Source organism: Sugiyamaella lignohabitans, chromosome A, assembly GCF_001640025.1.
Source record: "Sugiyamaella lignohabitans strain CBS 10342 chromosome A, complete sequence".
Lineage (NCBI taxonomy): Eukaryota > Fungi > Ascomycota > Dipodascomycetes > Dipodascales > Trichomonascaceae > Sugiyamaella > Sugiyamaella lignohabitans.
In genome coordinates this window covers 4,866,061-4,893,183 of record NC_031672.1, presented here as the reverse complement: position 1 = coordinate 4,893,183, position 27,123 = coordinate 4,866,061, and the positions used below count along the sequence as shown (strand labels likewise).

Genomic DNA, 27,123 nt, shown 5'->3' with positions numbered 1-27,123 from the left:
CTGGAGGTATCAGCACTTTACGAATACATACGACACTACACTAGCGGAAATAGTTTGGCTTAACAAAAGGTAACTTTTGGATCTCACCGGGACGGAATTTACCCCTGACAAGTACTTCAACTTGAGTACCTGCTTTGGCGTACTTACGTGGAACATATCCCATGCCAATATTAACCTTTAGGGTAGGAGACAAAGATCCTGATGTTACAATACCAATAGGCTTGTCATGCTCACCAGCAGCAAAAATCTCTGCTCCGTCACGAGCAGCAGGACCCTTGACGGTAAGTCCTACTCGAAGGTTGGTCTTTTTAGTCGCGATTTGATCAAGAATGACTGATTTCCCGTTAAAAGCAATTTCATCGTCAGCGGATCTACGAGACTTGCCAATAACCCAGGTAAGGGCAGATGCAACAGGGGTTATTTCTTCTGACAACTCATGGCCATAAAGACACATTCCTGCCTCTAGACGAAGAGAGTCTCTGGCAGCCAAGCCAATTGGCTTAACCGAATCAACCTCCAATAGTTTATATGCGAAATCTTGAGCCACCTTATCATTGGTTATAGATACTTCGAATCCGTCCTCTCCTGTATATCCACCACGGGCAACATGATACTTATCGCCCTCGAGATCCACAAAAGCAGATTCACCAAATTTAATCTGATTCAAGTCATAGTTGGTGAACTTTTGAAGCACTTTGGCCGCTTCAGGTCCCTGTAAAGCCAATAAACCGCCGGTGATAATCTCATGCTTAATACCACTACCGATAGCATCAATCTCATTCTTGATAAATGCCAGATCCTTGTCCCTGCATCCTGCATTAGTGACGACGTAGAAGTCGTTCTCTCCGTGCTTAGAAATGATAGTATCGTCAATAATACCACCTTGCTCATTTAATAACACTGACAACGTAGAGGTAAATGGCTTAAGGCCCTTGACATCGGAGGGTGTGATTTTTTCCAATAATCTTGTGGCATTTGTGCCCGAAATTCGGTGCTGAAGCATATGAGACACATCAAAGAGACCAGCCTTTTCTCTGACCCAGTTATGAGATTCAATATGAGTCTGATCCTTGTACAAAACTGGCATTGAAAATCCAGCATAGGGGACCATTTTTCCACCATATTCAACATGAAGGTCGTAGAGAGCTGTCTTTGCCAAGTTGTCTGTGGCCGATGAGTTAAATCTTTGAGTTGGCTTAACCAACCCACGAGGGAAGATAGGTCTACGGGCACTCAAGTTAAGGAGTCTACTAGACATTGTTTCCAATTAACAGTTAATTTTAAAGAAAAGTCCCAATAAAAACGGTTCAAATCTAGACAAATTTCAAGGGAGCGCTGAGTTTATATAGTTGTGAGGAAAAAATGCAAGCTCAGACCCGAGTTAAATTAACAGATCCTTATCGCGCATTATCGTTCCAGTACTCGGTGCCAATAAACCATCTACGACTTTTACCCAGTGATTTGTGGGTAGGGGTTTACGATATCTTGGCTTGTGAACAGCTACGGCTTTAGTGGCCAGATCTGCTGTTCGAAATGCGAATTTTACTCTGTGGTAATGTGAGGGCAATAACCAGCCACCAATATTAATAGCCTCTAGCGTGTGGCATGACTCTCTGTTCGAAAAGAAAACAGTGAGGTGAATGGCAGATGGTCACAACGAAATGAAGGACTTTTAAAGGATCAAACCACTTGCAGTGGCAAACTAAGCTGTGAGACATACAATAAATTAAACTACATTAATAAGCGGGTGAGTGGAGTACTGGTGAAAGGAAGACTTGGAAATACCTCTACAAATAAGATGGATAAAGTAGCAAATAATTAGGTATGATCTGTGTCGGCTTTCAAAGATCAATACTGCTCTTCAATATACCATATCATTGAGCCAGCATAGTCGGCAAACAGATACCTAGGCGCAAATAGACTATACCGGTAACAACACATATCTAATACCTTCATACCAAACAATGAAACTATGCTGTTTCCTATTCCAGTCCAGATGCTTATTTTCTCTTCTTTTGCTCCACCTTCAGTAGCAGAGCCTTGTTGATGTGTGGTAAAACGCCTCCATACGCGATAGTGGCTTTGATAAGCGTATCCAACTCTTCATCACCTCTGATAGCAAGTTGTAAGTGACGGGGTGTAATTCTCTTGACTTTCAAATCCTTAGCAGCATTTCCAGCAAGCTCTAAAACTTCTGCTGTTAAGTATTCGAGTACGGCGGCGATGTAAATGGCTGCTTTGGCACCAACTCTGACTTTGTTTTGAACGCTCTTCTTTAAAAATCTCTTTACACGACCGACGGGAAACTGAAGACCAGCACGAGCTGAGTGTGACTGAGAGCGGATTCCACTGTCTTTTCCTCCCTTTCCTTTACCTTTTCCACCTTTGCCAGACATCGTGTTTAGATATTACTGTAAAAACTAGAATGATAACAGTATGGTATAGAAGCAAGTGAGGAATTGAACAATATATATATATTCCACACGTGTCGAATTTGAGCAGAATCAAACCAAAATAATAAACCTTCTAAAAATGAATCCGTTACTGATATTGGTTCAATAAAAGGGCGTATTTGTTATGGTCGCGTAGATTTTTTGGGTTGCTCGGCTATTGGAAACGCGCAATACTTGTAAATGAGAAAAGGGTTCGTTTGAATATATTTTCAAACCGGATATTCATGTCTTATAAAGGGATATGTTTTTTGTTTTTTCGGGGTTGGGGTTTCTATTGTTTACGTCCTACGGAATTTACATCCAGCCGCAGGTGGCTGGCTAGCTCATGGCTCATTTGGTGGAATTGACGCTCATCCGCCTCAGATATAGGCTTCGCTAGAATTATCAGTTTTTAGCAGGACAATAGCACACCACAGCTGACTCGGTTTTATAGACTAGTTTAACGTAGAATATATATCGCAATATCCACTATGTACGGCATAAGTGCTATTCACATAAGTGCTGGAATTCTCGTATTGGCAAGCAGACGAACAGTCCAAATAGTAATAAAATTCAATAAATACTAAATAAATGAGTACAATAGGCATATAGAAGACTGAACAACAACAAATAAACTGCCATGAGCTCGAGAGGATGTATTTATACAATCATTTAAATGAATTAACAATAAAAAGGGAGGGTAAACACTCTTACCCTGGGGAATAATCAACCCCTACCCACAGGAGATATACGCTGTAAAACTATGAAAGATACTACCAAAAATGATGTGGAAAGACGGTGGATAAGATCTTGGTTCCTTGGCCCAGTTGGTTAAGGCACCGTGCTAATAACGCGGGGATCGGCGGTTCGATCCCGCCAGGGACCATAGCTCTATTTCTTTTTGTTTACGGAGCAAATATCTTGGTATTCCAGCCTACCGTGAGCTCCCACATAATTTTAAAGTAACACCTAGAACACTACAGAAAGAGCTTCTATTAGCATACATTAGACGAAAGTAAGGGAATCATATAGCGAGATATCATCACATGGTTATAGAAACGGTCAACTGCTAGAAGAGACCAATATCGATACAGCAACGATCATATGAGCAGAAACTTCTAGAATTCACTCCGCCTATGCTCAGAGCTGCCCAAATGCCTACACCTATTTCGGCGGGCCATAAGAAACTGAGTTATTCTCATCTTATTGGATTGTTTCATTGATTACATCATTTTAATATTGCACGACAGGAGTTTTATAAAAATGTTCGAATGTTAACGAAGCAACATCCTAACTAGATATCAAAGAAAAACAAAAAAATGGACGAATCCGGAATTGAACCGGAGACCTCTCGCATGCTAAGCGAGCGCCATAACCAACTAGACTATACGCCCAATAATTGTTATTCTTCAAAACAGACTCCTAATAGACTAAAACTTAATCCGTCTTAAAATTGTAAGTTTCGAGGGATATTACCTTGGAGGGCAGAACAAAACTTTCATATGAGCCCAGCAGGCTGGTAAGGCAAGGAAACTCGAATGCTGAAGTACATTGATGGGAATATAACTATCGAATTTGGCATTATATGCATGTCGCCCATCATTTTGGCAAAAATGAAAGAGGTTCAGCACCTTCTGTTCACGCCTGGTCTCCCACGGCATTACTGATCAAGGCTCTTAGAGGCTTAAATATGATTGATCGGACGGGAAATCTTGTTTTAGTCTAGATATGTCCGAACCTGGTTACTTAATGTATACAAAGATATTGACCATGCCAATTATCCTAGATCGCCTTTCCACTTTTAGTATGCGCTTGAAGTGCTCTTTCCGTATCTACTGGGATGAACTCAAGAGGATATTAAAGATTATATATACACAGATATATTTCTTTTATATAGCTATTTACAGTTTTACAGTTGCATTGAGCGGGGAATCGTTTATACAAGTTAATTAAAAAAAGTGGGAGCCAGAGAGCTAGTTGACAACTTAGAAACCCATACCACCCATACCTCCCATACCACCCATAGGTGGAGCACCACCAGCAGGAGCAGGTGGTTCAGGGGCATCGACAATAGCACATTCAGTGGTGGCCAACAAAGAAGCAACACCAGAGGCATCGACGAGACCGGTACGAACAACCTTGAAGGGGTCAATGATACCAGATGCAATCATGTCAGTGTACTCGCCAGTAGCAGCGTTGAAACCCTTGTTAAAGTCCTCACCGAACTCATCAATGAGCTTACCAACAACAACAGAACCTTCACCACCAGCATTATCAACAATAGTCTTGGCAGGTCTAGTGATGGCAGTGCGGATGATTTGAACACCGAGCTTTTGATCAAAGTTATCGGTCTTAACGTCAGCTAAGATACGAGAAGCCTTGAGCAACGCGGTACCACCACCAGGAAGAATACCTTCTTCAACAGCAGCACGGGTGGCGTTAAGAGCATCAACGAAACGATCCTTCTTCTCACCGACCTCAACTTCAGAGGAGCCACCAATCTTGATGACAGCAACACCACCAGAGAGCTTAGCAAGACGCTCTTGGAGCTTCTCACGTTCGTACTCACTAGTTGTAGAGTCGTTGATGAAGCTTCTGATTTGCTCACATCTTTGCATAATGTTGTCCTTGTCACCCTCACCATTGAGAATAATGGTATCTTCCTTAGTGATGGTAACAGAACCAGAAGTACCAAACAACTCGATGGTAGCGTTCTCGGGCTTGATATCCAATTCCTCGGTAAAGACAGTACCACCAGTCAAAATGGCGATATCACCGAGAATGCTCTTACGGTTGTCACCGAAACCAGGGGCCTTGACAGCAGCGACTTGGACTTGACCTCTCAGCTTGTTAAGAATACAGGCGGCGAGAGCCTCACCATCGACATCTTCAGCAATAATGACCAAAGGACGACGGGTCTTGTTAGACAATTCCAAAGCAGGCAAAATATCTTGGATGCTAGAAACTTTCTTTTCAGAAAGCAGCAGAAGAGGGTTCTCAAATTCAACTTTGCCAGACTTAGTGTCAGTAACAAAGTAAGGAGAAATGTATCCACGGTCAAATCTCATGCCCTCAGTAACCTCAAGCTCGTCTTCAAGAGTCTTTCCCTCCTTGACGGTAATAACACCTTCCTTACCGACCTTTTCCATGGCATTGGCAATGAGTTTACCAATATGAGAGTCGCCGTTAGCAGAAATGGTGGCAACTTGAGCAATCTCTTCAGAGGTGGTGATCTCACGCTTATGTTGTTGGAGAAATTGAACAACAGCCTCAACAGCAGCTTGAGAACCTCTTCTCAAATCCATAGGATTGCAACCAGCAGCAACGTTCTTGACGGATTCAGTGAAGATAGAACGGCCCAAGACAGTAGCACTGGTAGTACCATCACCAGCAGACTCATTAGTCTTGGAAGCAACCTCTTGCAACAACTTAGCGCCCAAGTTCTCAAACTTGTCTTTCAAGGTGATACTCTTAGCAACAGTCACACCATCCTTAGTGATCTTAGGAGCACCGAAGGATTGTTCAATAAGAACATTGCGACCCTTAGGACCCAAAGTGACTGAAACAGCTTGAGCCAAGGTATCGACACCCTTCAAAAGAGCAGCCCGACCCTCAACACCGAACTTAAGCTCCTTGTGTGAATAATTACGAACAGCCGAAATGGCTAGCTTACGAGCACCAGAAGGACGAGATAGAACTCTTTGCATTGTTCAGTATAAAAAAAATGCTTGTCTGTACGAAAACGTAAAATCTCAATCAAGAATCTCAAAGAACAAACGCTTCCCCTTCCCGCATGGGTGTTTAAATATTTCGTTCCTGAAATTTCTCAGCCTTTCTATCCCACCCGTACCCAGATTCGACCTAACCCAGTCACGGGCAGGATGCGGAGATAACGGTTCTATTTATTTAGAAAGTAGCTATCCATCTTTGAACTACTTTAAATAACTAGGGGGAACAGTATGAATATTTACCAAACAATTTGTAAAGGCAGTGAATTTATTTATATTTTATATTATTTTTTCTTTATTTGAATGGGGTTTCTGGCCTCACATCTTTATTTTCTAGAAGTACGAAGATGGTAAATCCGGGGTATGGCTTTTAAAAGCATACATATGACTTATACACACATGTTCGATGTTATAGCGCTGCAGGGCAGTCTTCTACAGGCTGTGGACGGGACGAATAGCTACGCCGACATGGATTTAAATGGTAGGTATAGAAAGAACTACATAGACCGAGTCCATATATCATGATGGATATCATAGACTAACAGTACAGGATTCAGTCCTATCTTGGCGGTGTTTTATTCGGTGTTTCATCCAACTGAGGGATCAAAGGTTCTCAGCCAAGTACCAGCTGGAGCGGTTGTACCTCTAACTGATGAAGAACGCAAATGCGACTCTTCAGCCCTGAATGAACCATTAATACCGTTTTATGCGGTTAAAAACTATGTGATCCCAAAGCCCCAGTTATGTAACAGGCTTGTTTCGGTGAAAATCAATGAATACCGGGTGGTAGGGTATCCAGTTCATATTTATGGTACTGAATACGAAAGAAACTCGTTTACATTCAACTTTTCATTTGTATTCGCAGCCAATGCCGATTCTATTGTTTACGAAATGTCTATTAGGAGACTGGCGCGTATGTTTATGGCATTAGAAGAGCAATCGCATTATCTATCAGCCGCCAACACCGAGACGCACACCATCGACAACATTCACAATATCATAGAACAGATCTATCAGGATCTAAATAATTATTCGGAGTGCCAAATCCCAATTGACGAATCAAATGCGGTAGACATGAAACTTTTTCCTTTAATACCACCACCTCCTGAAGTAGAATCGTTTCATGTTCCAATATCTACAGTTCATTTGCAGCTGTTGCTGGATGAGAATTGGGATCCAACGATGGAGAAGATTATTCCATATATTAACGGTATCAATTCTATTCGAAGAATTGCTGATTTAGCCAATGCTGATTATGAACTTACTAAGCAATGTATCCAACATCTTGTCTATTACCGTTGCCTCGTGATCGTGGACATTTTCCAGTTTTCCAACATCTATGCCCCGACATCAGATATTTCTCAATTCCTGACCGACCCCGATATGTTTCAGGAATTCCAGGCCTATGTTTACAGACCACCGTCTAAAATGTCATCGTCATCTCTAATGCTGTCTACCTCACAGAGTAAATCTAGATTATCTGCTAGTCATGGGAGTAGCCAGGCATCCAGCGCACCATTGCACTCTCCAGCTAGTGGCAAATCTGTTCTTTCGACCTCGTCTTCCTCCACCTCAACTATTCAATCTATAAATGGTGTGAACGGTATATCTAGTCGTGTTCCTAATCAAGCCTTGCCATCGGGCCAACTTACATCAACAGTACAGCCATATTTGAGCTCTAATCCGCTTTCAATTATTCCCTGTTTCAACCTTTATCGATCCCTAAGTCAAGGTGTGACACTTTATGAGTGGTATATAGACCATCAGAAGCTTCTTCAGGATATTGATGTCCGGCGATTCGTTTCATTCGGAGTTATTAAAGGACTTATTTACAGGGTACATTCTTATCCTATTTACGAATCCAGGCATAGGCACCGTTTTAACCATCATACTGCTCTGTCGACAGTGGCAGCATCGTCAACTGCCATACCGCCTCCAGGATCAGGATCAGGATCGGTGGCAGCATCGACTGGGTCCTTTACATCGGATCGACGACTTAGTAGACATGACTCTGATATCCGTCGCCCCATCCAGCAACAGTCCATGCGCAGTAAAAACGAAGAGTCTGTAAGCGATGCTCAAAATATTGAAGAGATGGTAGCCGAGATAGTCAAGCAACCGCGACATTTCGATTCGATATGTACCGACTTACGCTTACCAAAACAACAGGTTGAGGCTATTCTTCAAAAAAAAGGCGATTGGACGGTTGTGAGTGCCTAATAACTTGCAATTTATTGTCAAACATTCACAATGTGCAGGCTAATTGCAATTGCCCATTGTAATTCAAAATTTCAACACATATTATCACTTCTGCTCCTCTGCCTAATATCAAGCAGGGCCTCGTTCAGTCTTCCTTGCTTATAAGCAAGCTTTAAGCTGGAGATCTCACTAGGTGTCAATTTTCTACCAGCCCTTTCTTCTAACACCTTTGAGGAGATCCTTTCTGAGCTGGACGTAGTTCGTGAGGACGAATTGTGCAATCGCGCATATTGTGCCTGTACACGCAAAATCCACGTCTCGCTAAAACCAACTGTATCGGAATAGACCAATTTAAAGCCAATTTCTGAGTCATCTTTTTGAAAACCTAAAAAGGCTTTGCGTGATGTTTGAAGGCTCCATCCACCAGACTCCAGAGCCGTCAACGTAAATATTTGGTCTTGCCCAATTGAGACTGCTTTACAATGCAAGGGGGGTTCAATAGGAGACGTTAAATATGTGCCTTCACTATTTTTGAAGGAGAATTCATTGTTCACTGTCGGTTCGTCTAGAGCACTAGTATCAGTGCCCCGAAAATCTAACTTGGATAATACAAACACTTGCTGGACAGTCCGAGGCTCGATATCTATACTTTTAGACCCTGTAATATCAATATCGCTAGATAAATATAATTTGCCATTAAGATCGCTTGCAATAACTACAGGATTGTCCTCATCTTTGAAAGCTAGAACAACTGGTCCTTTCAATTCGCTGAGATTCTTTGCTGTAACCCATCCCTCATTAGTGACAGCTAATTCAGGGTGGCTAGTCGATTCACCAGATGCTGCCTTTGATACTCGCCAAGAATCACTCTTGACACTAGCCTTCTTCTTCTTCTTCGGCTTATCACCTTTAAACACAAGCTTCGAAACCATTTCAGGTTGTTTAGTTTTATTTGTGCTTCTCCCGATTCTGTTTAATTATCCGGCATAACCTCGATAACTAGAATATGCTAATATAGTAGATATGGTCTCTCATGCAGGGTCTACTGGAAGACACCATTTTCTTTTGGCAATTTCCTTATCTTCAACTTCGCGAGCGAGATATTAAATACTATCATACAAAAAGTACTCATGCATTTAGCAGTGGCTCTATCGTTGGAAGTACACAATTGAGAAAATGCTAGTATATTAATTGAGACTATAATAACTTTCATGCTGTTCTACAAACGACTCACGGCGGTAGCGGTATGAGTTCTGAGTTACATGTTTACCAAGGGTAAGAGTACCAGTGTTAGAATCCAAGCTATTATAGGACTCTGCCTTGATCCGGTCATATACTCCGGTTGCAATGAGCTCTACACCATATTCTCCGCCCTCGGCACTGGATGGTTTGGTGAGAATAACATCAGCATACTGTTTAGTAGGCTCAACAAATTCTGTCACTTCTGGGCGAAGGTGGTTTAGGTATGTGTCAATCAGAAGTGAAAGGTTCGAATTGTCAGGCTTCACATCTCGTAATAATAGGCGTGAGAGTCTTGTATCTGCATCAACATCAACATAAACTTTCATTATAGCCTTATCTCGAATTCTTGAATCATAGAGGGCATAGGGACCAGTAAGAATGGCGACTAATGGTGTTTTCTCAGGAATGGTATTGGGGGTGACAGCAGCAGGGTTTACAGGGCCATTTAACTCCTGGTCTTTATCAATAGCAACATCACCAGATTCAGACTCAGTCAAATTACCCCTCTGTTCTAATGTGTTCCAAAATGCATCCGTATCAAGATCTCCTACCAGCTTTTCAAAATCAAACCTCAGAGGACTGTAAGAGTCGTTATCTTCGCTGTCACCATCTTTTTCTGACAGATTGTTATGATATTTGTCATATTCTATCAAATCAATCTCTCTGACTAAAATTGGAAATGCTTTATTAAAGGGTTCTGAGCGTAAACTGTTTAACTGCCTTTGGAGAAGATTGCTTATATCATGTTTACCAGATCCATGCCCACCGCCAACGAGAACCAGTAAATGGTTCTGTGATGGCATTGATGAAGATACTTGAATTATCTGGTTAGAGTAATAGAATGAAAGTGATGTTCTCAAAATAACCGGAGTTTGAAAATAAAAATGTGGATATAAAGTCCAGATATGATCCACGAATAATACTTGAATTAAGATCAAATTAAAAGTTCGTGCTCGTCAAAAGATAAGGATATGCTTATCAGTACAGGCATTTAGTAGGATAAAATCTGTATAAAAGACTACTGAAGTAGGGTACGGCTGGTGGTATCGAAAATGGACTAAATGTTTCCAACATTTATTTCAAAGCAAATTAGAACCTCCGCTAACTATAATAATCAATAGTTATACATACTTGAAGGAATCATGTCATTTAACAGAGAAGAAGATGAGGTGCTCAATTTCACTTCTTCAGAAGATGTGGCCGTTTATCCTTCATTTGAGTCGATGGATCTCAAGCCAAGCTTATTGAAAGGTATCTACGCATATGGGTTTGAAGCTCCGAGTGCAATTCAAAGTCGAGCCATATCACAAATTATCAGTGGAAGGGATACTATTGCACAGGCACAATCAGGAACAGGTAAAACTGCAACTTTTTCAATCTCTATGTTAGAGGTGATCGATACAAAAGCGAGAGATGTTCAAGGTGAGTATAATGCCTTAGCTCGTGTCTGGATTTTTTTGATTAGCAGCCAATATTTTTTTTTTCGAGTGTACAAGATGATTTTATGTATTTTCTTGAGATTAAAACAGGCTTCATATGAAGGCACCTTCACAGAGATGACGAGATTCTAACGATAAAATAGCCATAGTGATGAGTCCCACTAGAGAATTGGCTATTCAAATTCAGAATGTGATCATGGCATTGGGAGACTATATGAATGTTCAGTGTCATGCGTGTATAGGTGGAACTAGTGTTGGTGATGATATTCGAAAATTAGGGAGGGGTCAGCATGTTGTGTCAGGAACTCCTGGTAGAGTAAAGGACATGATCAAGAGAAGATTTCTAGATACGAGGCATGTCAAGATGATTATTCTCGACGAGGCCGATACGCTCCTAGAACAGGGACACCAGCAGGACATATATGAAATTTACAGGTACTTGCCCCCTGCAACTCAAGTAGTGGTTGTCAGTGCGACATTGCCAAATGATGTATTACAGCTCACATCTAAGTTTATGACGGATCCAGTGCGTATTCTGGTCAAACGTGACGAGTTAACTTTGGAGGGCTTGAAACAGTATTTCATAGCTGTGGAAAAGGAGGATTGGAAATTTGATACTCTATGTGATTTATATGATACACTGACTATCACGCAGGCAGTAATTTTTTGCAATACAAGAAGAAAGGTCGACTGGCTGACTGATAAAATGAAAGAAGCGAATTTTACAGTAGTATCAATGCATGGTGAAATGGAACAGAAGCAGCGAAATGAAATTATGCAAGAATTTCGACAAGGAAATTCTCGAGTATTGATCTCAACTGATGTTTGGGCTAGAGGTATTGACGTCCAACAAGTGTCTCTAGTTATCAATTATGACTTACCCAATAGTCGTGAAAACTATATCCATAGAATTGGACGATCCGGAAGATTTGGCAGAAAGGGTGTCGCAATTAATTTCGTTACCGACGATGAAGTTCAAATTCTCCATGACATCGAACAGTACTATAGTACACAAATTGATGAGATGCCTATGAATATTAATGAAATGCTTTAATGTCCCATTGTAATTGTAAACTTTAATATATATATGTCTATATACAATTATTCATCTGTAAATTCCCGCGACGTTAGGTGAGGCATTGCAAAACTGTCACGACTATGTAGCAAGTTTCACCTGAATTAATATTTTCACTAAGAATCTATAAACTGGCTATATCAATGTTTACTGAAGAATATTCAATTGGTCAACCTTGCCCTGTGACCAAAGAAGGACATTGTCCGATGCACTAGCAAACCAGCCTTCATAGGTCGGCGCTTCCACATAAGCAATATGTGGAGTTAAAACGACATTATCGCCTAACTTTCTCCACGGACTATCCAACGGAAGTGGTTCTTGGTCAAAAACATCAAAGGCACCACCCCTAATTTTACCTTCCTGGAGAATCTTAAGTAGCGGAGCTTCCTGAATGAGAGGTCCACGAGAGGTATTTATCAAAAAAGCTGTAGGCTTAAGTAACTTCAAATCGTCCTCACCTATAATTCCACGTGTTGTAGATGATAAGACTAAATGGACTGATACAATATCAGCTGTCTTTAGCAATTCTTCCTTTGACACAACTTTTATATACTCTTTTTGAGCTGGTGTCAATCGTTCTTCTGTTAGATGAGGAGACCAAGCAATAACTTTGGCACCAAATACTCTAGCGACTTCTGCCGTAAACCCACCTAGGTGACCAAGACCAATCAGACCAATGGTGCTTCCTCTAAAATGAAAGGGCAGGTCTTGTGACACATTCGTTCCTACTGATTGCCATCTTGGAGCTCCCGCCTTAACTCCCCTGTCATAGGCAGGAATCTTTTTTACAACACTCGAGATAATAGCCCATATATGCTCACCGGTCCCATTGCCACCCTGGCCCTCATACTCTTTTTTGGGTGGTGACAATTTGGGACCGCCAGTAGTAGCAACAATTATTCCCAGTTCTTTGGCAGCCTTTGTATCAATTGCAGGGTTTCTATTACCATTCGTAGTGATCAATTTGAGATTTGGCAGTTTGGACAATGTTTCACGAGATAAGACTGTTCTTTCGCGAGTTGTAACAACAATTGAAAACGGGGCCAATTTGGTAACTAAATCGGACTGAGGGATGTAGTCGTTGAAACTGGTTATTTCGATACCTGCAGCTCGAACTTGTTCCCAATTTCCAAATGACTGTGCGACATTTTGATAATCGTCAAGAATTGCAAGCTTGTGAGATCCCATTTTTATTTGAACGAAGGTTTTTTGTTAGATAACAATTGAACCAAGAACGAAATAGCAATTGACGGTGCTTTTATAGTGGTCTTGTCAATTACGTAATAGGACGTCAAAATGATACATCTGCTGGTACGCTCCCAATTGTTTCTGACGTTCCCCACATGAACTGCCTTTTTTCCAGTGTCACGTAAGCGTGAGTTACGAAAGTAATAATTTAAAGACAATTTCACAACATTATTACGAAAGTTTGCCCATTTCTTACTTCCGATTCAGTTTAAAATATACATGTATATAATTATATATATATAAATATAATTGCATGATAATTGTCAAGGATATAAATACGAACAGACTTATCTAAAGATAAGATAATGCAGCCTAGTCAACTAGTACATGCATTCGCGTGGGGGTAAAGAGATTCGGGGCAATGTTAAATGAACTCAGTGTAATAACTGGTACCGGACAGAAATATCAGGAGTCTAGAGACAAGTCTGTTAAAAGCAGTCCATAGAGATGAGTGCAGAGAGGAATTTTGATCTGATTGGAAGTATAGCCACACAAACAGGATGGATGGTCACGTTTTCCGGCTAGACCATATAAAGAAACCGTTTTGAACCGCCATGTGCTTCAGTAGTTCTAGAATCAGGTCCATCCGATTGTTTCATAGTGCTTTTTTTCAATGCTTGGTATTTAATATTTCAAGACTCTTGGACCGTTGAACGGCACTGTGCCGATCTTTTCTCGTGGCTCGATCTATTGGTTTATTGGTACCATGACTTTGAACAGAGGCTTGACTGTAGTCAAAATTGTAAATCTTTTCCTACTGAAGAATAAACTTTAAAGAGTATCATGTTCCGCAGAGAGCGTGCGATCTCTGTAGAAATAATTGAGTCCTTGTGAAGATTGCTCGTGCCTGGGGTGGATATGTTTATTGGACAGTGGTTCTTTTTATGACTTATATAATTTTTTTGGTCTGTATAATTGGGATTCTATTTAGTCAGTATAAATATTAAGTTGCAACCCGCAAAAATGTGAGACAATAACCCCTGATCAGCAACGTTGACATTTGACATGGTTGCGTTTACCAAGTTAGTTTTAGGTACAGCTACCTTACTGGTTAGCCAAGTGTTGGCCACTAACAGCACTTGGCCATCAGATGGAAGCACGCCATCCAGAGATGTCATCATTTCCCAGGCTGTAAAGCAAGTGGAGAATATTATTGAGAGCACTACATTTAGCTCCAATTGTACCAAGTGCCTTGCAGGACTGGAAGTCGGCAAGTTCCTTGCATTGACGTACCCCGACATTGTTCCTGATATTTTGACAGAATTATGCACCAAGGAGAAGTACTCAACCTTTGATCCTTGTGATGTTGCCTTCGGCAAGTACTCCACGACGGAAGGTACTAGTGGCTCTGATATAACCAATGTATTACAATTGATTGATGCTGCAGGCCTCGATGGTGAATACATTTGTTACTATCAATTAAATGGAGCATGTCCATTGCCTGAGACACCCAAATTCGACTTGAGCTCCTGGTGGCCTGAAAAGCCCACAAACCTGACTCTACCTACCCCTTCTAACGAAACATTTAATGTTATTCATGTTTCTGATCTCCACGTTCAATTAACCTATCAGGTCGGATCAGAAGCTAACTGTTCACAATACATGTGTTGTACCTCTCATAATTATAATGAAGATGCTCCCAATGGTACTGTACTTGAACCAGCTGGAACCTGGGGTGGATATTACTGTGATGTTCCACCCGTTTTATTGGATAATTCTTTACAAACAATTGGAAATTTGTCATCAAATTTCTCTTTTGAGTTCGCAATCTTCACTGGTGACATGGTTGATCATGACGATGATCAATATTTGTCGTTGAGTTACACCATCGAAAGTGAGGAAGAGATATATTATGCACTCAAAAACAATTTGAAAGGAATTCCTGTTTATGCCACTCTTGGAAATCACGATTCATTTCCGTACGGACAAATCGCACAGAACTCTTCTGGATTTGCCAACAAATTTGAGTGGAATACAGATCTTGCAGGCGATCTGTGGGCTGACAGATTTGGTTGGGTGAGCTCTGAAGTCGGTGATCAAATCCGTACTAACTATGCCGCCTATGCCACAACTACTAATCGTGGTCTGCGTGTCATTTCTCTCAACTCTAATTTCTGGTACACTGCTAATTACTACAACTACTGGAACACAACGCAGCCCGATGAATCTGGTGTGTTTAAGTTCTTAGTCGATGAGTTGGTGGCTAGTGAACAGAAGGGCCAGCGTGTTTGGATCGTTGCCCATGTTCCCACTGGTGGTGACACAAGTAATGCTCTTCCAGGACCTACGGCCGTTTTCGGCCAGATTATCGAGAGGTTTTCTCCCTTCACTATAGCTGGCGTGTTCTTCGGTCACACCCATGAGGACCAGTTCCAAATCTTCTATGCTGATAATGGTTCCAACAGAACTGCTGAAAATGCTCTCCAAGTTGCTTATCTTGCTGAATCAATCACACCTCTTTCTGAGTACAATCCAGGTTGGAGATATTACAAGGTTGACACAGAGACATTTTCCATTATGGACTCTGTCAACTACTATTTCCCTTTGAATGATACATTTGGAGATAACAATGCCATTCCTGAATGGCATTTTGGATATTCTGCTCGTGAGACATATGATCTCAATAACACTTGGCCGAGCAACGCGCCATTAAACGGTACCTTCTGGCACCATGCTGCCCAGAATATCTACAACACAAAGTCGCTTAGAGATTCTTATCTCAGCAATGAGTACAGAAGGTCGCCATATGTTCCTTCGTGTGATACTCTCAACTGCCGTAACAGCATGCTTTGTTATTTCTCCAGTGGTACAGTTGACCAAGCGCTTGCTTGCGAGAAGCAATACAATCTCACCGATCCTGTATTTTTGTAAATTGAATGTTTTTCTATAGATAATCGTTACATCTTTTACTGTTTTCAACGAGTCCAATCTTGCCGAAAGTTGTGCAAAAATCAGTGAATAAACGTCATCCTCAACTTTAAAGTTCAGAGTGACGGAATTACTTCCCCTGAATCTTCCTGAAACTGCATAAAACGGGAAAATCATGCACCTTGAAGAAGGGTGGGGGCAAGTTGCAGCATCATCCACCCCCACAAATCCTGAGAGTGCTTTAGCTTGCGTATTCGTGGGGATATTCGGCAAGTCTCCACTTACCCCCACCTATAAATAGGTGCCAGATGCCCTTGGAAAAGTGTATTTATTTTTTCAACTTATTGTGAAAAATCTCTCATAAAAAGACCAAACTAAAAATGACTCTTCCCACTCACTTCACTTTGAACAGCGGTTACAAAATCCCAGCTATTGGTCTTGGTACTTGGCAATCCAAGCCTAACGAGGTTGCTAATGCTGTTGAGGTTGCCTTGAAAAATAAGTACAGACACATTGACGGTGCTGCTATCTATCAAAACGAGAATGAAGTCGGTGATGGAATCCGTGCTTCTGGTGTTCCTCGTGAAGAGATCTTTGTCACCTCTAAGCTTTGGAACAATAGCCATCGTGGAGATGAGGTTGAGAAGGCTCTTGACAAGACTTTGGCTGATTTGCGCCTTGACTATGTCGACCTTTACCTTATCCACTGGCCTGCTCACTTCGCCCCCAACAAGGGCTTTTTCCCTAAGGACGACAATGGAAAGGTTATCCTCGACCAAGTCCCAATTGCTGAGACCTGGAAGGCCATGGAGGCCTTAGTCAAGAAGGGTAAGACTAAGAGCATTGGTGTTTCCAACTTCACCATTGCTCAAATTGAAGAGTTGTTGAAGACAGCTGAGATCCCTCCTGCTGTCAACCAAATCGAAGCTCACCCCGAGCTTCAACAACCCAAGCTTTTGGAGTACCTCAAGAGTAAGAACATTCTTGCTGTTGCTTACAGTCCTCTTGGTAACAATATCTATGGTAAGCCTCGTGTTTTGGATCACGACAAGGTTCAAGCTATTGCCAAGAAGCTCAACAAGGAGCCTGCCAATGTCCTCATTTCTTGGGCCATCCAAAGAGGAACTGCTGTTCTACCTAAGAGTATTACTGCCAGTAGAATCATTGCCAACTACGAGGTCTTTGAGCTTTCTAAGGAAGATTTCGATGAATTAAACTCACTTGAGAAGCATGGTCGTTTGAACGATCCTGTTGAGTGGGGTGTCGATATTTTCGGTGAGCATGAGGGTGCTGGTCTCGTTCAATGCTAGACAAATTATATAACGAAAAATAAATGACAAAATCTATGACTGAATCAATAATATACGAACATGTCCACTAGGATTTGTGCTTGAACATTAGAAGGGTGAATTGAATGGTAACAAAGTGAAAAAGCATCCGCGTATCACCCACCACCAGTGGAAGTGTGTCGTGCCCAACCCCACCACCCCCTACTCTATAAACCCTCTCTAAACGCTTTGCTCAAACACATTCCGTTCACAGGCTCGGCACTGCAGGCCGACGTCAATAACAGCTCACTCCCACTTGAGCGTGGGTGGCAACAGCGACAAGATCAAGACGGATCGGATCATCCACGCATGATCTTATCAGATCAATCTGCGTTTCATACACATGGCCCTCTGCAAGCCAGAGCCCGAACCGGCCGAAGATGAGCTGAACCGTTAGTTTTGAAGGAGCAATCTTCGCACCAGATTTTGATCACCGTTATCACAAGTAGACAGGCAATCCTAGTTTCTTAGAGCTATCCAATTAATCGAGGGGGGCTAACTGTTACTCGGGCCCATGGCTTATGTAACAAAGCCAACTATAAAATATTAAGCATCTAATCAGATTTTGTCTACACTCTCCTTTGCAATTATACTTATTATTATTTAATATTAACATTAATTGCGGTGAATGCAGTTTAATTAATAAAATGAGTTTTCATGATGTCGCACTCGCGTCTCAGGTTAAGTAGAGGATTGGCCATAGAGCTGCAGTGTGCCACCGTTGAATTCTACCCAGGCACCACCACAGAAAGACAAAAAAAACAATATGAGCTCATGGCCAGCCTACTGTGTCATATCTTGGCGACGTTGCTGCGACATCCAATTATGCTGCATCAGCACAGCCAGCTAACAATATCCGTTGACAGATCCACCCTTTGTTGGGATCTCATGTACAATCCTGCTTATGACGATATTAGAGTTCACGTAAAGCTAATGGACTTTAAGGTGGCTCACTTCTCGGTACATCGCCGAATTCGTTACAACGCTGAATCAAGCCACTGCGTCTATCCGTACAGCATTCTCTTTTCTCGTAACCATCGTACAAACTTAAAGAACATATACATATTTCTATCCATGCGGTACAACCCAACAGTGTAAATTATATCATTTCTTCTTTCTTTATAATCCCAATCCTGAGTGCGACGGTCAAAAAGCAGAAATCTCTAGGTAAATGCCGCACCGCCCCCATGTCAGGCAGAATTCCTTGGTCCCAGATGGGGGTCACACGGACAATCTGGCAGATTCCGCTCATGGGTTCCCCACATCCACACCCACACAGATCTATGGGAAATGGGACGGAGAAACGCCAGCAACACACAAGACTGGTTAGTTTCCTTTGGCCCCACCATTACCAAAAATTTCATCCAATCGCACTGTTCTCTTACAAACTATCAAGTCTAAATTTGCCATCCTTCAAGCCACCCTAGCGGTTGTATCTACGGTACCACCGTTCTACCGGCGGTGCACACATCACGTGCATTGGTGCGACAATGAAATGTTTAGCCGAACCTGAAAAAAGCAACTAAAGAATCAGCAGATATTTTTTGATGTATACGCCAACTGCATGCATATCAGGGACAAGTCAAAAAACCCCCAAGCATATATATAAAGATGAGATCCTCTTCTATTCTAACAAAGTTATATCTCTGGATTCTTAAGATCTCTTTAACTAACTGAAGTAGTTAAAAGAGAGATCAGCTTGATTTATCACAACAAATACTAAATTAACATGATTTCGATATCTTCTCACAATATGCATAGCTATGGCTCTCAATACAGTCAGCGAAGGACTACCATTCCTCGTCACGCATCGAAATCAAAAGTGCTAGTGGTGTCATATATTTCAATGGGTTTGATTATCCCATTTCTCATGCCTCTGAAAAGCTCATTGGATTTAAGTATGTGAAGCTCTGTGGTCCATTATATTGTTTCTGATAGGTATACTAACCAACCTAGGGCTCCATCCTGAAGTTACCTCTAATCACGTGCATTAGATAAATCTTTATCCGAACTCATTCCTTCTCACGTGACCTTATGACACTTTATTTATAACTATTTATATTTTCATGCCTTTTAATATACTTCACGTTGTGTTGATTTCAACTATTACTTGTTTATACAGTAGCTATTACTTGATGGTAATGAGGCCTGGAGGAATCGTACCGGTGTGTGTTAAATAATTTATTCACCAGTGCTGAGTAGTCATGCGAGAATCTGAACTAGCTCTAATTCATGCAGACATGATTCGAAATTATGAGTGAATATAACGTAACAATAAAATTATCTTCGCTAAATGAAGATATCTGACGCATATTGCGGAAATGCGGTCATTATGATTGGGCAGCAGCGTAGAGAATTACATCTGGTGTCTCCTGTCTGGTAATCTAAGATGATGGATAGCTACTTTTGTAAATGCTATCTGCGGACTCCGAAAGCTGTTAGAACAAATTAAGATATTGCTTTTCTCTTTAGGGAATATATGCCCGAATGCCGCTAATTCACCTTTTCTAGGGACGGGAAGCGTTTGTCGATATCTCATGACTGACCTGTGCCTCCCGTGAATGGGACAAAGCCCAGAGTCTGAAGCATCTCCTTGGCAAGAGATTGTTTGATCGTCGAAAATCGAAGCCCAACGAGAGGACCACAAGTGTCTGAAGTGGGGTTCTACTAGGCTGGCTGAGGTATATATATCAGAGATTACAATAGACATTTGTAGATTTGTAAGGTGTAAGGGTACTGCTCTTTATACAGTGAATAAATAAAATGCGTATTTTTGACACGCAGAAACTACAAATATTCATCATTGCATCCGATCCTGTTCAAGAGAACAATTATGGATGACAAAACCTGCTATTTTGTCCTTTATAATCGAATCTGGTACTCACTTGAATGGTTTGAAGACGACAAACCCCCTCCCCCCAAATCCCCAGGTTCTACTACGTCTGTTTAGGAGTCGACCTGCTGCAACACCTTTTTAATGTACCCAGCCGTGCTCTTGACTATCTTCAAAACGCGTCTCACGTTAGTTCTGTGGGACAGCCACGCTATTTTCCCAATTTGGAACTGTAATTGAGACGCGAAAGTTTACGACGCGCCAAGTACAGAACATTGGAATTTCAGTGAAACTAAACTTCGTCCTGCATCACACTCTGTATCCACCAAACTGAATAAAACTTGCTGTACAAAGCTGTTCCTGGCTCAAGAATGTCGGCAGTTCTTCCTTCCATCAACATAGATGTCAACTATGCTGACCTGAAGACCAAGATTCGGTCGTTCATGACTGAATATAAGACTACAACAAATACTAATGATATGGAACTTGATGACACTCCAAGAGTCAAATACATGGACATACTGACCAAAGTGGCTAACCGTCAGGAATCGACCATTTTTATAGAGCTAGATGATATCAAGGATTTTGAGTCTCAGCAAGATAATGGATACGATGAGCCCACCCAACAGTCTACCGATTCTAAGAAAATACCTCTGCTCGATGAGATTTGCAAAAACTCTGCCCATTATGTTGAATTGTTCTCACAAATAGTCGACGAACTTATGCCTCAACCAACTATCGATGTCTCTTACAAAGATGAAGTTCTGGATATTCTTCTTCAACAACGTCGCTTGAGAAACGAAAAAGCTCGTCAGGAACACATGGCAGATCCGAACTCTGGTCTACTAGCACCAGAGGCATCTGAAGATATGTTTCCTCCACAGCTCGTGAGAAGATATTCACTTTATTTCAAGCCATTGACTGATGTATACAAAGGAAATGGAAAGGCACTATCTGTTAGAGAGATCAGGGGTCAGCATTTGGGACATTTGATCACAATTCGAGGTATTGTCACCAGAGTGTCAGACGTCAAACCATCTGTCCAAGTCAATGCATACACATGCGATAAATGTGGTAATGAAGTTTTCCAAGAGGTCAAGGCAAAACAATTTGCTCCTTTGGTTGAGTGCCCCTCTGCAGAATGTAAAGAAAACGATTCTAAGGGCCATCTGTTTATGTCGAGCAGAGCATCGAAATTTCTCCCATTTCAAGATGTCCGTATACAAGAGCTTTCTGAACAAGTTCCCATTGGTCATATTCCACGATCATTAAGCTGCCATCTGAATGGTGAGTTGGTCCGAACGGTCAATCCCGGTGATATTGTAGATATTGCTGGTATATTTTTGCCTACCCCTTACACAGGCTTCAAGGCGATCCGAGCTGGCCTTTTGACTGATACTTATTTGGAAGCACAGTATGTCACTCAGCATAAGAAACAATATGATCGTCAAGAACTTGACCCTCAAGTTTTGTCGAAAATTGAACGTCTCCGAGGCGAAGGAAACATTTATGAACGCTTGGCCCAATCTATCGCTCCTGAGATCTTCGGTCATTTGGATGTTAAAAAGGCACTCCTTCTTCTACTGATTGGAGGTGTGACAAAGGAGCTTGGAGACGGTATGAGAATTCGTGGTGACATCAACATCTGCTTGATGGGAGACCCTGGTGTCGCAAAATCGCAATTATTAAAGTATATCACTAAAGTCGCCCCAAGAGGTGTTTACACGACAGGTCGTGGTTCTTCTGGTGTGGGTCTAACGGCCGCTGTGATGAGAGATCCAGTTACAGATGAAATGGTTCTTGAAGGTGGTGCTCTTGTGTTGGCTGATAACGGTATTTGCTGTATTGATGAATTTGACAAAATGGATGATACCGATAGAACGGCTATCCATGAAGTTATGGAACAACAGACAATCTCTATCTCAAAAGCAGGAATGTCAACAACTTTAAATGCTCGTACATCAATCCTCGCAGCTGCCAATCCTCTTTATGGACGTTATAATCCCAAACTTTCGCCTGTGGAGAACATTAATCTGCCAGCGGCGTTGTTATCTCGTTTCGATCTTCTCTTTTTGATTCTCGATAAACCTGACAGACAAAACGATGAGCGATTAGCAAACCACGTTGCATATGTACACATGCACAGTCATCATCCTGCTATGGATTTTGAAGCCCTTGATCCTGCCACTATTCGTCAATACATTGGCTTGGCTCGTCAATACCGACCCGTGGTCCCTAGTGAGATCTCCGATTTTGTAGTAAGTTCGTATGTTCAAATGCGTCAAAAGCAAAGCCAAGACCAGAACTCAAAGAAACAGTTTTCACATGTTACGCCTCGTACTCTATTAGGTATTTTGCGTATGGCACAAGCGCTTGCCAGATTACGATTTGACAACAAAGTTATTGCTAGTGATGTAGACGAAGCGCTTAGATTGAGCGATGCATGCAAGAAGTCACTTATGGATAATGGTAACAATGGAGACTTCCTTGACGAATCTCCCACATCCAGAATTTATAACATCGTTCGTCAAATGGCCAACGGTGATGGCTCAAGGTTTAGAGCAACTTGGCCCATCAGTGTTATTAGAGATCGTGTAATTGCCAAGGGTTTCACAGATGACCAATTGGCAGAGTGCATCGAAGAGTATAGCATGCTCGGCGTATGGCAAACTCTTGAAAATGGAACCAAGCTGTCATTTATCGGAGAAGACGATGACATGCTGGACGACGAAGACGAATAAGATATCTCTTTCCTATTCTTTTGTATTGTTAGGTTATTTATTGTATTTTAATTAATTGTGCTTTTACTACAAATGAGACCAATTGACACCCTCAACGACTCAATACGGAAAATTTGACATTTATTATATATATCATAGTACAGGAATTTGGAATCTTACGCCAAGTTGAGAGCCATTAGCGAGCCGATAAAGGTAAGAATCAAACGAGAGCGAACTTCGTTAATATCTTCGGGAACGATAAAGATAAGAGCACCCAATTTACGGGCAATAGAAATGGCCAATTTAGCATTGGCATAGTCATCGTCACCAACAAGATCATAGTCAACATATCCAGGCTTAAGACCATGGAGAACGTCCAAAAGAAATACGCCATTTGCAAGACTTGGGTCCTTGAAACTACGGATTGCACCAGCTTTTCCACCTTTACGGGCCTGTTCTTGAGCCCACTTCAAAATATCAGAATCAGTCAATTCGCGTCCATCCTTAGAAAGACTCTTCAGTGTATTGACAATATTACGACGCATCAACTGCCATACAAGACCGAGAGTTAATGTGCGTGTGCCATCGGTGATATCAGCACCCTCAATTCCGACGAGCGAGAATTTGTTAGCTTTACCTAATTCAACAGCATAGTTTGTATTCTCAACAGCCTTGAATCTAGACATCTCACCTTCAGCAGGTCTCTTATTGACGTATCTTGGGTTAACGCTTCCGGGAATGACCTTGTCGTAAGCCTGCAATAAAATGGTACCATCTTTCAAATCTTCGAATAAACTATTGACAGGTGGATCAACCTCTAAACTGTTCAACCAGAGAGTGAATACACGAGCTTCTCTCTCACCTTCAGCATCGAAATCCTCGACTTCAATATGGTCTTCTTCAGTGATTGGGTCCAAACCAGGATGAGTGTTGAATAGGTGTGCAACAAAAGCTAAGTTAAGTTTGGGATTACCAGCTACAAGTGCAGTAGGTGTCAAATATTTACGGCTATCAAGCTTATCAGCATTAGCTAACACCTCTTCAGCTCTTTGTAGCAGGTCACGAGTTTGTAAAGGAGCACGAGAACACAAATCAGGGGCCAATTGATTTAAAAGAATAGTGTAGTTCTCACCATCCTTGACATCGGAACTGAAATTGGTAACTCTACGAGGCCAGTTGGCAGCTTTGAGGTGATAATTGACCCAACGAAGAAGAATTTGCTCAGGAGGTAATCTCAAGAACTGCTCCAGAGTTTCATCGTCTTCCAAGAGGCGGTATAATTCAGGGTGTAACTTGATGTCAATCTTGCCCAGTAAACCACGTCTAATAATTTGCCAGATAAGACCCAAAATCAAATGCTCCTTACCGTCAATAATATCTTCAGCATGAACATTGACGACAACACAACCGATACCCTTGGCAGAATTGATGACAATATTTGCATTTTCAGTCATGGTGAAGTTGTTAAGAGATTTGCCTTTCTTGGGCAAGTTGAGAACACGAGTATCGATAGTGTCAGGAACTGAATCATTGATCAGTTTCGACAAAACCAGACCATCTTTACACTCGTCGAAAATTTGGAAAGTGTCTGTGGGGAATGGCAATCTATGGCCAATGTCGGCATCGCCCAACAAGACGCTGTTGATATGACGAGTGAATTCTGTACGCTCTTCTTCGTTGATTGTATGTGTGACACCGCTAGTCGAGCCTGAAACAACAATCTTGTTACCCTTGGCAGCATCAGAGAAACCTCTGGGACGGCCAATGCTTTCGGTACTTGGTTTTGGGCCAACTGCTGGCCTATGAGGTGACGATGTTTGGCCAACTCCAGAGCTACCGCCCTCTCTTAACTTGGCAACTAATTCGACATAATCATCCAATTCCACTCTTCCACTAGCATCAACATTAACACTCTTTAAAGTATTACGAATTTGATCATATGAACCTTCACCGGAATCAGTGAGTGCCTTGATAGCAGACTGTTTGTCAACATATCCGTTACCGTCCAAGTCGATCTGCTGGAACTTGTCTACTAAACCAAATACATCTTCTTGTGAAAGAGAAGGAAATTTGCGCTTGAGAATGTTAGAGAGGAGTTCTTTATCTAGTTATTCCACAGTTACCGAGCTTCCATTCGCTAATGGCAGCAGCTACTATGGACTTCTCCAGATTTCAAAGTACCACACCAAGGGTACAAAATATCCGCCCGGATTACACCATTCTACTTACCTGAAGCTTGATAACATTCATCTTCGTACTAATCAACTATCAATTTGCAATTGAGTATGCAATTGACTCGACAGCAATGACTAGGTGTGAGTTTTTTTGAACGGTTCTGTGGGGGCAAATATATAAGAAACACTGCTTTGCGTTGGCGTACAACGATATGCACATTTTCATATGTCCGGTGATGATGCATTACGAAGTGGCTGGTTAGACAAAGCATGTCGGCCGCCAAACCTGGTCAATCTATGGCTCAGCTATGAGTGGCACGGCTGAGGCGCAGTCCCGGTTAACCAAGTTGCCGACAGAGTTGTTTAGTACCTTTTACCACTTTCTGTTCCTGGTTTTCTTTTCCTTTTATGAGTTTCCTAATGATAATATACACCAGCGATACAATTACCGGGGCGAGGTCACTTTCAGAGGAAATTCAGTTCAAGGTTAAATGTGAGACCAACTTTAAGACCAGTTGAGTCCATCCATGGGTGCACTCGCCAAAAAAAAAAAGATGGGGACCACAAATAGAAAATAAATAATTTGAATTGTTTGAATTGTTTTGATAGCACATTCCTTGTCAAAATGCGAAAATTTGATAATGGGGTCCATAAGAACTAATACACTGATTCCATAGTACTAGTTCCTAATTTAACTTACATGCATATCGCGTTTCTGTGATCCCAACCCTTGTGATCTACACGATTTCTTGCTATCAAATTGATGCCGGTGCCAGTACAAGAAGTTCGCTCAAACTTCAAAATGTAAATATATCTGGCTTGAGGTAATTCCTAGTTTTATTATTCTCTTTGTATGTGAATTCTTAACAATGTCTAAGGATCCTGCTGTGAGATGGCGAATTGTCGTTTCAAGGGACAGATCATTATCCAAAGATACTTTTGTTTACAGTAACAAAGCTACAAAAATCTATTGCAGACCATCATGCCCGTCGAGGTTGTCTCGAAGGTCAAATGTCGACTTTTATGATACTCCGGAAGAGGCGGAAAGTGCTGGCTTTAGGGCCTGCAAAAGGTGTAAACCCCAGCTCAGCCATAACACTTTGACAAACAGGACCGAGCTAGAAAGCGCCCCCGAGTATTATAAGGATACCAACCGCGGAGTAATTGATTATCCTCAACATAAGCTGATAGTGCGAAAGGCGTGCCAGTCAATGGTGTTGAACGGTGGTCCAAAAAGATTGAAGGAACTTGCTGCTGATGCTGGTTTAACTGAAAGTCATTTTCATAGAGTTTTCAAGGGGATAACCGGCGTTACCCCCCGAAGATATGGCTTAGGAGTAGCTTCAGTGAGGAATGAAGAAGGAAAGGCTTTTTTGAAATTTTTAGGAAGTCAGAACATTGACATCAATATGTCAGACAATGTTCAGCCCGCCACTAATGATGAGAAGCACCTCAGTATTACTAGCTTGGAGAGCGTATCGACCATAACTAGCACATCCAGTTTACTTAGCGAAATCAACAGTGCGGATACTATAAGCAGCTCAAATATTTTAACACCATTCAAAACTTTTTTGCCCAACCTAGAAGATATCAATTTTCCAGAACTCGAAAATTTAAATAGTCTGAGCTTTTCCTGGAATTCTCCTTTTGATATAGAAGATTTTGACTCGTCTAGCAATTCTTTTCTTTCTTTATGATTAGCTATTGAGAATCATGTGAAAAAATTGGTGTGAATTAAATATAAGATGTTTAATATATATTAATCATTGAAGAATTTTGATGAGAATTGAAGCTTTCTGATCTTCTCGACGTCAAAATCTTGCCACCATAGCGATTG

At 41.5% G+C, this 27,123-nt stretch overlaps 14 protein-coding genes and 2 non-coding genes across 16 annotated transcripts; 8 read left to right on the top strand and 8 right to left on the bottom strand.

The window, feature by feature from the left end:
• Window positions 1-40: 40 nt before the first annotated feature.
• Window positions 41-1,258, bottom strand: GCV1 (glycine decarboxylase subunit T; the record flags this gene model as incomplete). The annotated part of the gene is made up of 1 exon (XM_018878477.1): window positions 41-1,258. One exon carries the CDS (start codon window positions 1,256-1,258, stop codon window positions 41-43), a length of 1,218 nt encoding a protein of 405 aa, XP_018735777.1.
• Window positions 1,259-2,000: 742 nt separating this feature from the next.
• HTZ1 (histone H2AZ) lies at window positions 2,001-2,396 on the bottom strand (the record flags this gene model as incomplete). Its single annotated transcript, XM_018878476.1, has 1 exon — window positions 2,001-2,396. One exon carries the CDS (start codon window positions 2,394-2,396, stop codon window positions 2,001-2,003), a length of 396 nt encoding a protein of 131 aa, XP_018735776.1.
• Window positions 2,397-3,244: 848 nt separating this feature from the next.
• Window positions 3,245-3,318, top strand: AWJ20_1584 (the record flags this gene model as incomplete). Its single annotated transcript has 1 exon — window positions 3,245-3,318. It is a non-coding gene; the product is annotated as a tRNA-Ile (tRNA).
• Window positions 3,319-3,752: 434 nt separating this feature from the next.
• AWJ20_1583 lies at window positions 3,753-3,826 on the bottom strand (the record flags this gene model as incomplete). The annotated part of the gene is made up of 1 exon: window positions 3,753-3,826. It is a non-coding gene; the product is annotated as a tRNA-Ala (tRNA).
• A 591-nt stretch (window positions 3,827-4,417) lies between these two features.
• Window positions 4,418-6,139, bottom strand: HSP60 (chaperone ATPase HSP60; the record flags this gene model as incomplete). Its single annotated transcript, XM_018878475.1, has 1 exon — window positions 4,418-6,139. One exon carries the CDS (start codon window positions 6,137-6,139, stop codon window positions 4,418-4,420), a length of 1,722 nt encoding a protein of 573 aa, XP_018735775.1.
• Window positions 6,140-7,051: 912 nt separating this feature from the next.
• On the top strand, window positions 7,052-8,380 carry NPR2 (nitrogen permease regulating protein NPR2; the record flags this gene model as incomplete). The annotated part of the gene is made up of 1 exon (XM_018878474.1): window positions 7,052-8,380. One exon carries the CDS (start codon window positions 7,052-7,054, stop codon window positions 8,378-8,380), a length of 1,329 nt encoding a protein of 442 aa, XP_018735774.1.
• Window positions 8,381-8,451: 71 nt separating this feature from the next.
• On the bottom strand, window positions 8,452-9,291 carry AWJ20_1580 (FRG1 family protein; the record flags this gene model as incomplete). The annotated part of the gene is made up of 1 exon (XM_018878473.1): window positions 8,452-9,291. One exon carries the CDS (start codon window positions 9,289-9,291, stop codon window positions 8,452-8,454), a length of 840 nt encoding a protein of 279 aa, XP_018735773.1.
• Window positions 9,292-9,546: 255 nt separating this feature from the next.
• Window positions 9,547-10,404, bottom strand: DAS2 (putative uridine kinase DAS2; the record flags this gene model as incomplete). The annotated part of the gene is made up of 1 exon (XM_018878471.1): window positions 9,547-10,404. The coding sequence occupies one exon, from the start codon at window positions 10,402-10,404 to the stop codon at window positions 9,547-9,549; it is 858 nt and encodes a 285-aa protein (XP_018735772.1).
• A 339-nt stretch (window positions 10,405-10,743) lies between these two features.
• Window positions 10,744-11,172, top strand: FAL1 (ATP-dependent RNA helicase FAL1; the record flags this gene model as incomplete). Its single annotated transcript, XM_018878470.1, has 1 exon — window positions 10,744-11,172. One exon carries the CDS (start codon window positions 10,744-10,746, stop codon window positions 11,170-11,172), a length of 429 nt encoding a protein of 142 aa, XP_018735771.1.
• A 64-nt stretch (window positions 11,173-11,236) lies between these two features.
• On the top strand, window positions 11,237-12,094 carry FAL1 (ATP-dependent RNA helicase FAL1; the record flags this gene model as incomplete). Its single annotated transcript, XM_018878469.1, has 1 exon — window positions 11,237-12,094. One exon carries the CDS (start codon window positions 11,237-11,239, stop codon window positions 12,092-12,094), a length of 858 nt encoding a protein of 285 aa, XP_018735770.1.
• Window positions 12,095-12,262: 168 nt separating this feature from the next.
• FDH1 (formate dehydrogenase (NAD+)) lies at window positions 12,263-13,303 on the bottom strand (the record flags this gene model as incomplete). The annotated part of the gene is made up of 1 exon (XM_018878468.1): window positions 12,263-13,303. One exon carries the CDS (start codon window positions 13,301-13,303, stop codon window positions 12,263-12,265), a length of 1,041 nt encoding a protein of 346 aa, XP_018735769.1.
• A 1,065-nt stretch (window positions 13,304-14,368) lies between these two features.
• Window positions 14,369-16,234, top strand: AWJ20_1575 (uncharacterized protein; the record flags this gene model as incomplete). The annotated part of the gene is made up of 1 exon (XM_018878467.1): window positions 14,369-16,234. The coding sequence occupies one exon, from the start codon at window positions 14,369-14,371 to the stop codon at window positions 16,232-16,234; it is 1,866 nt and encodes a 621-aa protein (XP_018735768.1).
• Window positions 16,235-16,611: 377 nt separating this feature from the next.
• Window positions 16,612-17,541, top strand: GCY1 (glycerol 2-dehydrogenase (NADP(+)) GCY1; the record flags this gene model as incomplete). Its single annotated transcript, XM_018878466.1, has 1 exon — window positions 16,612-17,541. The coding sequence occupies one exon, from the start codon at window positions 16,612-16,614 to the stop codon at window positions 17,539-17,541; it is 930 nt and encodes a 309-aa protein (XP_018735767.1).
• A 3,222-nt stretch (window positions 17,542-20,763) lies between these two features.
• On the top strand, window positions 20,764-23,133 carry MCM7 (mini-chromosome maintenance complex protein 7; the record flags this gene model as incomplete). The annotated part of the gene is made up of 1 exon (XM_018878465.1): window positions 20,764-23,133. The coding sequence occupies one exon, from the start codon at window positions 20,764-20,766 to the stop codon at window positions 23,131-23,133; it is 2,370 nt and encodes a 789-aa protein (XP_018735766.1).
• Window positions 23,134-23,288: 155 nt separating this feature from the next.
• Window positions 23,289-25,362, bottom strand: SAC6 (fimbrin; the record flags this gene model as incomplete). Its single annotated transcript, XM_018878464.1, has 2 exons — window positions 23,289-25,187; window positions 25,342-25,362. 2 exons carry the CDS (start codon window positions 25,360-25,362, stop codon window positions 23,289-23,291), a joined length of 1,920 nt encoding a protein of 639 aa, XP_018735765.1.
• Window positions 25,363-26,155: 793 nt separating this feature from the next.
• AWJ20_1571 (uncharacterized protein) lies at window positions 26,156-26,983 on the top strand (the record flags this gene model as incomplete). Its single annotated transcript, XM_018878463.1, has 1 exon — window positions 26,156-26,983. The coding sequence occupies one exon, from the start codon at window positions 26,156-26,158 to the stop codon at window positions 26,981-26,983; it is 828 nt and encodes a 275-aa protein (XP_018735764.1).
• Window positions 26,984-27,123: the final 140 nt, after the last annotated feature.